Raw genomic sequence first — 12439 nt, 5'->3', positions numbered from 1 at the left:
ACCCACTTGGTTGGACCTCATTCCATCAAAATTATATATATATATATATATATATTGCGTCATTAATTTCAATAAGTTATTATTAATGTCTAATAAAGTTACCAACATTATCTTCTCATCAACCCACTCACATGCGTCCACTATGACTATGCGGTATAACCAATTAATATAAATAGATTTAAGGGATTGGAATTTAAGTTAAAAAGATCTCTTCTCATCCCATTACATAATTTTAATTTCATTTATTTTGAGTTAATTAATTATAGATGTAAACCATTTGAATATTCTAAGGATGATTTTAACAAAGCGGTGGGCTTCCGTACGTTGACCGTATTAATGTTATAAATATAATCATAGTCAATGTCAAGGTATTTCATTTCATTTGAAATTAATATATGATATAACTTTGCACAATTATTCAAATCTCATTGATTATACTATAAGATTTTATAAAATCACAAGGAATATTCTATAATCTTTAAAAAACAAATAATACCATCATCCTTAGTTGGCACAGCTATTACAACCTAACAGATTTCCATGACAACAAATTATAATAAAATAATATCAACATAATACTTCATAAAATAATTTTAATTCAATTATAAAATATTAGTATGGTTAATTCCATAATTTTATATATACAAGCTTTGCTTTTAATTATTCTTTCTAAATCATAAAATTAAATTTCACAACAATTTAAATTCATGTAATATGAACTTGAAAATTGATGATTTAATTTCAGTAATAAAAGATTAATTACGATAATAATTTATTAAAAGTCAGAAAATTTAGAAAAAGCCTAACCCAGAAATTATCATCCACGGTTGTCACACCAAACATAGTTTAATTTTATAATTTAAGATTAATCAGCCAATAATTTAAGAGTTTTAATAAGTCAATTGATCGAATTGGTGGATGAAATTCCTATCAGTATATGGCGGGCTGCCACTAATTAATTATTATTTTCTTAAGAATCCAATAATTTAAAACCGTGGATTAAGGAATCAAAAATATTATTCATAATTAATCCAATAAATATTCCAGCAAGATTCTCGGGAATAAGTTATATTAAATCCAATATACTTTATACGTGTCATTTTCATTTTTTTTTTTTTTTTTAAAAGCCTATCATTAAGCTGATTCAAATTATTTGACATATAATTAATTCCATTAGTTGAAAGCATGAAAAAGGGAACAAAAATTCACAATTATTTTGATATAATTTACTTAATCAACTATTTATTATTATTATTACGTGAATTTCTAAATTTTCTTAAGTAAACCTATAAGAAATAGATAAATAAAATCTATAGAAGAATGTCGTATAGACTCTCACAATTTGAAAAATGTATCATTGAAATCAAAATTTAAAAACTTGATCACATATACCTTTTTTTTTTTTTTTTTTTTTTTGATATGTTTTTCGCATCACTCAATATTTTTTATAAAACCAAAGTTACCATTCCACATATACTCTCTCATATGATCAAAGTTTCCATTTCACTCATCTATCACATATACAATATAACAAAGTTGAGAAAAAGGGTATCCATGAATCATGATACAAATTTCAACTTTGAATTTGAAGGTCCTTTAAAATCAAGAAAGTTATTATCTTAATGATAAATTTGAAAACTTAAAATAATCTAAATATTCCCCAAAACTATATAATAATAAGTATTGACTTATTCATTATTACAATACCTGACACATGATGACAACAGAAGAATGAGTCAAAATAATTAATTAATTTGTAAATACAAGTTTGATTAAATAATCCCATTTTATTTAAAAAAAAAATAATACTCAAATGTAAATGTATTATTGATAAATTGACTTAAGCTAATAAGACCGTATACTTTAATGGTATTTAAAATGGACCAAAGTTAAATATCAATTTCAGTTTTATAATCGACATGCTCGTATCAGTTTACGCATACCTCAACTAATCTTTCAGAATCCTAAAACTATCATTAGATAAGAACTACTCAACTCAAGACTTCTTAAATAATATACTCAAAAATCCCATTAACGGCTCGAGCAACCCAAGGGTTGGTTATCAATTTCAATTTTACGTGAAGAAGTCACTGTTATAATTGAAACAAGAGTAAGTAAATTGGAAAGAAATCCCAAATTCAACACTTTTATCTTAATCTATTAAAATGATAAAAACAAATACAATATTCACCAGATCCAGGCATGACATATACCATCCGGCACTAAACCTATAGACAAAGTCATACTCATTTATGAGAAAATCAACCAATTCAATGTCAACTCTCGTAATTCCTCCACATTCACACACAATTGATGTCACATTTTCACAAATAGAAAACCAATATTCACACCACCTAACATGAAAGAAATTTCGGTGGAAAAATGGCATCCATCTTCCTTTGTGTTTTCACATTTATGGACAACTAGAATTGACAATTAATTAGTTTAAGCGGCTTATGATTTTGAATTTGAGACATTTTCAGTTTTCTATGTAGACTAATTGGATCTCCCAAAATTATAAAAACAAGTTCTTTACACATTCGTGAGCCATACTTCTAAAACAGTGACTCATATCGTATACACGCACCGTATAAATGCTATGGTCAAGTTTGGAATTTTCTTTTCTCAAGGGTAAGAGCTTTGAAACCCTCCAGCTACGAACATGTCAAAATGGACATTGCATAAAACAACTTTGAGAAGATATTTTAGTCAGCATTTCCTTTTAGTTGTTTCCTCTGCTTTCTCCGTTGATCACGAAAACCTGCAAGGGGAAAAACAAAAGAAGTTAGTTCTCTCTGTGAAAGGAAATAGGAGAGAATTTTTTTATTGAAAAGGATAGATGAGAAGGGGAAAAGGAAATAAAAAAGAAAAAGAAAAAAAAAAAGAATGATGCATACGTTTCTTCTCCTCTTTTCTTCTTCTCCTCAAGTTCTCCAGATTTCTCCTCTTTTCTGCCACTCCTTTTACATCCATCCGCACCTGGTGTTGAGGGGAGAAAGAGAATGTTTAGTGGGAAAACTTCAAGATGAGAAAAAGATTACAAACTGAAATGAGACGTTCAATCTTCCTTGGTCAGGCATGCATATCCTACATGAGAAGCAACAGATAAACAGGAGACAAGATATATTTCTCACGAGTGAATCATTCATGAGCGGTTTTCATAATAAAGATATTTAAAATTCTAGGGGAAGAAGTACATAATCTGTAATATACTTGAAACTGGAAGATGGTTTCAGAAAACTTCCTCTAATCTGATGTTCAGCTCAGAAACAGTAATTCCACGTTTAAAAAAATTGCTAGCTCTCTAAACAGAAAGTTAAGGCACCATTTGACATCACCCAAACCTCCTAAACAGGAAAAAAAAAAAAAAAAAAAAACAGAGAGATAAATTTAGTACCTCATGACCAGCACTTCGGAGTGCCTCAAGCGGTTCCACACAATCTTGACCAATGACCACCAACTTCCGTCTTTTGTTCTCTCCTGAACCGCTGCTCTCAGGCAACTTCTGTTTAGCTATTTCTTCCAACTGATGTTGCAGGAGAGGTGNAATATACTTGAAACTGGAAGATGGTTTCAGAAAACTTCCACTAATCTGACGTTCAGCTCAGAAACAGTAATTCCACGTTTAAAAAAATTGCTAGCTCTCTAAACAGAAAGTTAAGGCACCATTTGACATCACCCAAACCTCCTAAACAGGAAAAAAAAAAAAAAAAAAAAACAGAGAGATAAATTTAGTACCTCATGACCAGCACTTCGGAGTGCCTCAAGCGGTTCCACACAATCTTGACCAATGACCACCAACTTCCGTCTTTTGTTCTCTCCTGAACCGCTGCTCTCAGGCAACTTCTGTTTAGCTATTTCTTCCAACTGATGTTGCAGGAGAGGTGAAACACCAGCCTGGGTGAATATGAAAGGTTAAATTTTCTATATTTAAGGATTTGAGTTGATTCATAAAAATAGGTAACTTGTCAAGAAAATGGGGCTCCTTGTGCCAATAAAGATCTTGAATAAAACCCCAAATGAGTTTAGCAATTCCAAAGTGTAATAACCTCCAAAGAGAAAGAACATAACAGTAAAATTTAAAAAAACTGGAGTAATTACTAATCTCATATTTCCACAGCATAAGAACTTGCTATAAACAGGACAAAAAGGAACTTCATTCATTGCAACATTATACAGCAGGCTCATTTTGTAATTCATGTAATCATATGTATTTACAAGCTTATATAAAATACACATCCGTCCATATTAAAGAAGAAAAGCCTGCAAACATATACAGATACCTAAAATATACGATCAAAGCTTTAAAAAGTTCCTCATTGATCTCATACTCTCCCATCCTGACTCCTATTTTCAGATCAGTTAACTCAATGGAATAACGTTTATCAAATAAATCTATTTAGAAGTGACAAATTCATGAAAAAAACAGTTCTTAGCAAGAATCACCACATTCACACAGAGTATCAAAGGTATTTGAAAAAAAAAAAAAAAGATGACAAATATTTACCCCAGCCAAATAATTACGCGAAAATGTCTTTGGCTGCAATGGATGTGAAAGCATCGTATTGAGTTCCTGCAGATAAAAATTCAGAGAGAAAAACATTTATATATCAGATCATATAAACATCTCAACTGTTAAAAGCAAATTAGAGTTTCAACAACCAATAAGAGTATCAAGAGAAAACCTGTTGCAATTTTTTTAACTGCATAGAGGTTGTTTTCTTTTGCTTATGGCTTTTCACTCTTTCGTCCTCACTGTCATAATTCTCCACGACTAATTCTATGGCTTCAGCATTTCGTTCAAGCCAGCTTTTATTTGCCTTTTCCTGAAAAAAAGAAAATAAAAATTTAAGACTAGAATGAATGCAACAGAGCTGGAAATGTATTAAATCAACTGTGACTACTAATGAAGAAGATCAACGGTTAGACAGAAATATGATATTTTCAGAGTTACAAGCGTCAATGCAACCATTCTACGATAAATTCAGTAGACTAACATTGGAAACTGGTATATTACACTTAATAATTAGCTGCTAAATGCATTAAAAAATAAGGAAATAAAGAAATAAAAAGACAAAGAAAAATGTCAAACTTAGATGAAAACCAACAATCCAAGTAAAAAAGAAAGGAATTTGTGAAAAGATGTAGAGATAAACACATTAAATAGTTATTGAGTACTATGAGACAACGGACGTGTTGCCTAATATCACTAGATCACTAATACAGTGACTAACACATGGCCCATTACTACATATCCTAAACCTAACCAAAAATAAATCAGGCCATATAAATTTCCTAAATTTAATAACTCCACAAACTTTCAGCAATTCAAGGTCAAACAAAAGAAATTGCATATTTACAGGCCTTTGCCAATACTCCACTGCTTTACTAGATGGTAAGAATTCAAATGCATACATCATAAGAAAATAACAATGTCTCCAGGCACAATAAAGATATATACCTGGGAGTCCTTTCGCAAGATTTTATCTATTTGACGTGCAAGGGACAATCTTTTCATGACCTCTTTCATGTATGAGTTCTCAAGAGGAAATCGCTGAAAACTTTCCTGTGTACAGAACAGTAATGCGTGTGAGTTAACCATTTAAAGCAAATTAATGTAAGAAAGGTAAATAGGAAGAATATAGTTAATTCGTTCAAATTAGATGGTATTGCCTACTTCCCTAATGCCCTCAATTCAGTATTCCAATATTACGTTAAGTAAAATGTTAAGTCCATCATGCAATTAAATTCAAAAGGAAATCAAAAGCTTCTTTGTGAGATCAACCTTAGAAAATGACTTGCACAAGGAGACAAATTTTGATGTATCATTTGGTGTAATTATAGCAATACTGCACCCATCAGCAGAAGCTCGAGCAGTTCGTCCACTTCTATGAACATAGACCTGACACCACAAATACATATAATAAATTAAAAAAAATGTAACCATCTTAAAATAAAAAAAATAAAAAAAAAAAACTGCTGTAGAGTATCTCAAATTTGAATTACTTCAGCTGAATGTGGAAGTTGATAGTGAACAACAGTTCGAACACCAGGAATATCAAGTCCTCTTGCTGCAACATCAGTAGCAACAAGTATACCATGCTCGTTTGCACGGAAACGATCAATTGCCTGCAGTGAAAATTAGAGGCACGGAGAAGGTGTTAAAGAAACAAAAAAAATATTGTATAACCACAAAAGTAGATAATGACATAACTAATTCAATGAAGCTATAATGAATTCTCCTAACCAGCATCGTTCACAAAAATGCCATTTGGGAAAAAAAATTGTACTCATTATTACAGCAAATAATTGAATATAACTCAATGGTGAGGTGACTGATAAGCAGACCAAAAAAATACAAGGGATTCCTTCAGAGAGAACAGATACAGTACATTGTGAATTGTGCAATTCTCATTGGATGTGCATCCTGGCGAAGGCAATTTCTTGTGCTGAGAAACTTTTCTCGGTGTAACTTCATAAAAATCATCTACATAAAGATATCTAAAGTAGAGGGAAAGAATCAACTCTTCCAAGAAACTGTCTGGCTTTTTGTTTATGGTATTCTAGATTGGCAGTTGAGTGTATTATGTGATGTCAATGTGAGATAATTTCTTTGACAACACAGACCAAGCTCAAGGCTCACAGATTCAGTGATTAATTTCCATGTCAGAGACAGCTCAGGGAAGCCACAACCAACAGCTAGAAAGAAGGCAACATCACAACACAGCAGCATCCCAAGATATAAACACAAAATTGCCACATTCAAAAGCATACCTTCAGGCGAGCTCGCTGCTGCATTTGAGCATGAAGTGTCCAAACAGTGACGCCAAGAATCCGCAAGATGGAAGAAATATGACGCAAAGCTGCAATTGATGTACAAAAGACAATTGTGCGTCCTTGTCCATGAACACTCAGAATATAATACAAGTATGCATCTTTATCTTCTTCCTTGCATCTGCAATCAATCATGATTAAGCATCATTTGTATCAGAGAAGTCATTACACTCGAAAGAGTGGGAGATATTACACAAAGAATGAAAATTGATAATGGTAGAAATCTAAATTTATCGTATGTTTATAAAAAATAACAAAGAATAAAGGGTTTATAAAAAATAACAAAAAATAAAGGGTATCCTTCAATGCAAAAGGCAACTGATGATGCCATAACCAATGAGCTAAGACTTCGAAGACATATTGCAAAATGTTGGTGTGGAAGAAGAATTGAAAAATAATGTTGCTACTTTGAGGGTGAAGCAAAGAGAGTATGCCTCAAATATGAAAGCATATTTTTGGTTAACAATCTTGGTCAAGAAGAGAAAAAAAAAATTCTAAGCTAAAATGAACAATTGGACAATCAAGGCATTTGCCTGGGGGATGTAGGGAGAGCATATCAAACTAATCAAAAATAAAAACTCCAGCTTCAAAACATCAAGCTACTATGATAAGATTGGAAGTGGCTAAGCATTTTGCAAGAAAAGGTTCCAATGCTAAATGCCAGCTGAAAAGTGCTTACTCGATAAATGATTCCTCAAGCTTATTAGCCAATATCGATGCGTTTGTCAAATCGACAATGGCAACATTAGGTCTCATTCCTGCTCGCTCAGAAAGAGCTTCTATAGAGTTTAACCCATCAATCGATGATTGCTTTGATTTTATTGAACCATGCTTTAGCTTCTTACGAAAATCAGCAGATAGTGCTATAGTTGCAGAAAAAACAAGTGTTTGTCTTTTCTTTCTCTGCAAGCTGGAAACTGTCATGCAATTTTGTGTTTGTTGAGCTTGTCCTTCAACAGAGCCACTGGTCATAGGAAGCATATCAATTATTGACTGCAACTCTCGAAAATGTCCATTTTCAATCATTCGATCAGCCTCATCCAGCACAAAGAAAGACAGAGTATGTAACTGCAAAAGCAAAATTTTTAGTTAAATCCTAATGTTTAATCATTGAAAATTTCAAGGAGAAAAGAGGTGACACAACACAATTAACTCATAATATACAACAACTAACCTCAACAAGATGTGGTTCTCCTCCTGACATAAACTCCCACAACCTCCCTGGAGTTCCAACGATAACTTCAGGCCTTGCTTTCAAAAGTCTTTCTTGCTTTTCTGTTGACATCCCACCAACAATAGGAACAACTCTAACATTAATACCTTTAGCTACTTCCTTCAAATGATCAGTGACCTGAAAAAGCACCCACAAATGGAGAAATAAATCAAGTAACAAAACTAAAACTGATAAAACCTACAAACCAAATTTGAACCAATTCTGTCCAAAAGTAACCAGCCCATGTCATTAGGCTTATGTTGGTTAGCAACTAGAAAAATTTCCTGATCAATTTAAAAAATTAGAACTAAATTAAACAAATGATTTTTTCTGTTGGTAGAATCACAAAATGGTTTATGCTTTTAAAGATTTCATTGCAAGTCATTTTCTGTCATTAGTTCTACCCTTTTGCAGCCACCAGTTGGACTTGCCACTTGCAGCGACCCACCAAGGTCATCCCCTCATGGTTGACAACCGTAGTTGGTCAGTCAGAGCTGTTGTCAATTACCATCAATAGCCAAACAATACCCTACCCACTGCTGGCAATAGGTAAACTATCGTCAGAGAGAGCAGCAACTACTGGTGAATTGTCAAGATTTCTACCAAACATTGGCAAAGGTTGCAGGAGACAGCCGTCTATGTTCACCAAACCTCAGTCAAAAATAGCTAGAAGACTATAGACAATTTTTCATGCACAACATAGACTATGAAGATCATTTCTAATTGAAATGCTAAGAAAACTCAAAGCTGATCTTGTAGAAAAGAAAAGTGCCTATGTATTAGTAAAAAAATCTGTATACTTACCACATCTAAAGAAAACCATCTTACAATGGGGAAATCAGACAAACCCCAGTGTAGATGAAAACTCAAATTTGGAACCATCGTATATTTGCAATGTACTTTCACTGGAAACTAATAACAAGGGCTAATCCTGAGACCCTTTAAATTTAGGTTGTACAAGAACAACTCAATCAATTAACATTTGCACCAAACACTTCACAAATCATAATATCAACTCGTACTAATGCAACTGATAAAGTGACTATGAGTACCTGAAGTGCAAGCTCCCTTGTAGGGGTGAGGATAAGAGCCCTTAAAAGGCCTTTTGGAGCATATTTTTCTGCTTCCTCTCCCTTCTCTTCAAGCATCTTAGCAGCTTTTTCTCGTTCTTCCAAGAGGCGTTGAATAATGGGCAAACCAAAAGCAAGTGTTTTCCCAGACCCTGTTTCAGCAGCACCTATCACATCCTGTCATGTAAATAGCATGAGCATCAAACTGTATTACATCATCAACCACACATCGCCTTTATAAAATAACTAAAACTAACCTTGCCTTGATGAGATGCGGCAGGAATACAAGCTTTCTGAACTGGTGTTGGTTCTTTGAATCCAAGCCTGTATATTGATTTCATAAGCAGAGGATGAAGTCTCAACTCAATCCATGCACTATATTCAGGGGGAACTTCAGTTTCATCAACTAACTCTTCTTCTACATTATACTGGCCATTGCTCACTACAATCACAGTCACAAAATTTGCAACAAACACCTCTAGTCACAAGCAAATTCTAAACATGTAAACATTAATAACTTTAAGAAACATACTGTATTCAGGCATCAAAAATAAGTAAAACATTGAAGTGGGAAAAACAGAAACCATAAACATGTACCGACCAAATTTTATCAAATCAAGTTTACTCCAAGAAAGTTGTTTGATTACCTAATCATAACACGTACCATTAAACTTATCAATATTAAGTTTATTTCAGAGTTAGAAAACCATAAATTACCAGATCACATCAAAGAATTAATATCAAATATAGAAAATACTCAGATGACTAAAAGGCGTTGATAGCAACTAGTACAAAGCAACGTTTAATAACGAAAATGCACGGCACTGCCCTTTATACTGACCCCAGTATTACAAGAGTACATTACACTACAACAATAAATTTAATACACATAAAGCACTAACCATTCACAGATTCCTCAGTTTTCTTCGCTTTCTTTCCCTTCTTTTTCTTCTTCTTCTTCTGCTTCTTCTTCTCATTCTTCTCTTCCTCCACTATGTGTCCAATTCCATCTTCAACCACACCATCCAAATCCTCATCAGTATCTTTTTGCTTCTGTTTCTTCAACTTCAATTTTTTCTCTGGCTTTCCCTTCTCGGACTTGGGAATTTGTAACATATAATCAGCTTCATCAATCTCTTCAAGCGAAAGAAATCCTGAATTTACAATATATATATATATAAATTAAATCATTCTTCATTATTTATCTCTGTAAACCCCAATGCTACACTTAGTTAACATGTTGCGAGAAGTTTAAGTTTGAACCTTAGCACAAACATGGATATTTTAAGTCTCAACAACAACTAACCAAAAAATAAAATAAAATAAAAATGTGTTATTTAATAAGTAAGAGCATGCTTAACTCATGATGTGTCTCAGCCTGAGCAACAAGTAAGCTAAGAAAAATAAAAGAAAGGAAAAGAAAGTAAAGGTGCTATTTGACCTCCATCAAGTTCAGAGGAGCCGACGAGGAAAGAGAAAGGGTCGGGGTCGTCGGCTGAGAGAGAGGGGTTCCATTTGAGCGAGTCGAATTTTTCCAGTTCTTGGTGGTGTTGAGTTCGTTTTATCTTGTTCGCTTTTTTCTTCGTTGTAGACTCGGAAGAGAGTGGCGGCGAATTGGCGGCCATGGGCAGAGAACCGGCGGTGAAGATTTATGGAGAGAGGCTTTAGCTTAAACTCAAAACGGCAGCAACATTTGAAGACATTTATTTAGGTTACGCACCAAATTTTGTGTAAATTTTAAAAAGTTTATTTTCATACGTAATTACGAAAAACCCCAAATTTTATCATATTTATTTTTTTGGGCTATTGTCCCCACCGTCCCTGGGGTTTCAGTTTCTATCACACTTCCAAAAGTATAAAAAATTACCCTGGACTCCCTCTACATTTGAAGAATTATCCACGACCTCGCTTCATTGGTCTTGATTTTATATATTTATGAGTTTCATTTTAATTGTTTTTTAAGGAAAAGGCTTAATTTTACCAAAATCCATTTTTTAATTTAACTGTTTATTTTTTAACTTTTTACCAAGTTACCTTGAGCCCCGCACTGTTCAATTCGTCTCAAGTTTGATAGATATCACAAAGGGAAAACGATCTATAATTGTTGGACTGGTTGTTGTCTCACAATTGGTGACATTTGTGGTAATTTTATGGCTACTCACCGTGTGGATTGAAGATGCACACGTTACTACTGTCTGTAGAAGCCTTAATGCAGGAAGAACAAAGGCTCTATTAATAGCTAGTTAGGAGACTTTTGCATGCCTCTGCAATATTCATATAAATGTTTAAGTTGATGTCAATAAATTTGGGTTTGGTTCAACATAAAGTGTAGTTTAGAAAGAAATATTATTGGATTATTAGTATAATCAGTTAATTAGTTTAGTTAGCTAATTAATCGGTTAGTTAGTTGTTAATTAGTTGTTATGGTTAATTAATTGTGGTTGACTAACTATGGTTACTTGTATATATATAAGCTTCTCTGCTTGTAAACGAATCCCTTAAGTTGAATAAAAAAATTTCTTCTCTCAAATGCAATTTATTCATGGTATCAAAGCAGTGTTTTTCAACCGCAAAATTAGTAGCTTCAATTAAAGATTCAAGTTAGAATCGACTCTAGAACTAACTCTGTTTTCCTTTTTCTTCTTCATCTCTCTGAAATCAGAGTAATTTCATTCAGCTGTTAGTTGAAATCTGTTGTTAATTCAGCTGAATTCCTGCACAAAGCTTAAATAAATTCATCTCAGAATGTCGAATGTTACTGACTCGAGTTCACCTCTCTACATACATCTATCAGATACACCTGATTCAGTTCTTGTTTCAGAGCAACTTACGAGAATGGAAAATTATGGAATTTGGAGCCGTGTGATGATTGTTTCTTTAAGAGCAAAAAACAAATTAGGGTTTGTTGATGGATCTTGTGAGAAGGCAAGTTTCAATCAATCTTTGCATGAACGTTGTAATTCCTTGGTGTTAGCTTGGATCGTTAACACAATTTCAAAGGAAATATTCAACAGTATTGTATACTCTAGCAGTGCGCGATAGGTCTGGCAAGATCTTTAAGAACAATACCACAAGGTCAATGGCACAAGAGTCTTTGGTATCCACAGAGAGATAGTTAACATGGTGCAAGGAACTCACTCGGTTGCAGTATATTACAACAAACTGAAAACTCTATGGGATGAACTCAGCTCATTGGTGAGTTTGCCACCACCTGACAGTGAATCAACTAAAGCATATTTGGCACATCTTAACCAACAAAAACTTCTACAGTTCCTTATAGGACTTAATGACACATATGCATTGGTGTGAAGTCAAATCCTAT

The 12439-nt window shown here is 33.3% G+C and overlaps 1 protein-coding gene across 1 annotated transcript; it reads right to left on the bottom strand.

Annotated features, from left to right (window-relative positions):
- Positions 1-2150: 2150 nt before the first annotated feature.
- On the bottom strand, positions 2151-10807 carry LOC116109790 (DEAD-box ATP-dependent RNA helicase 13). Its single transcript, XM_031396018.1, has 15 exons — positions 10559-10807; positions 10020-10271; positions 9375-9559; positions 9100-9294; positions 8009-8185; positions 7514-7902; positions 6775-6955; positions 6007-6129; positions 5786-5902; positions 5462-5566; positions 4686-4826; positions 4508-4573; positions 3739-3897; positions 2898-2979; positions 2151-2761 (listed from the first exon to the last, which is right to left on the bottom strand). The coding sequence occupies exons 1-15, from the start codon at positions 10740-10742 to the stop codon at positions 2706-2708; spliced, it is 2412 nt and encodes an 803-aa protein (XP_031251878.1). The 5' UTR covers positions 10743-10807; the 3' UTR covers positions 2151-2705.
- Between the last annotated feature and the right edge of the window lie 1632 nt (positions 10808-12439).

This window comes from Pistacia vera, unplaced genomic scaffold (genome assembly GCF_008641045.1).
Source record: "Pistacia vera cultivar Batoury unplaced genomic scaffold, PisVer_v2 Contig118, whole genome shotgun sequence".
NCBI lineage: Eukaryota > Viridiplantae > Streptophyta > Magnoliopsida > Sapindales > Anacardiaceae > Pistacia > Pistacia vera.
Note: the sequence above shows the minus strand (reverse complement) of the source record. Positions and strands in the feature narration are given on the sequence as shown.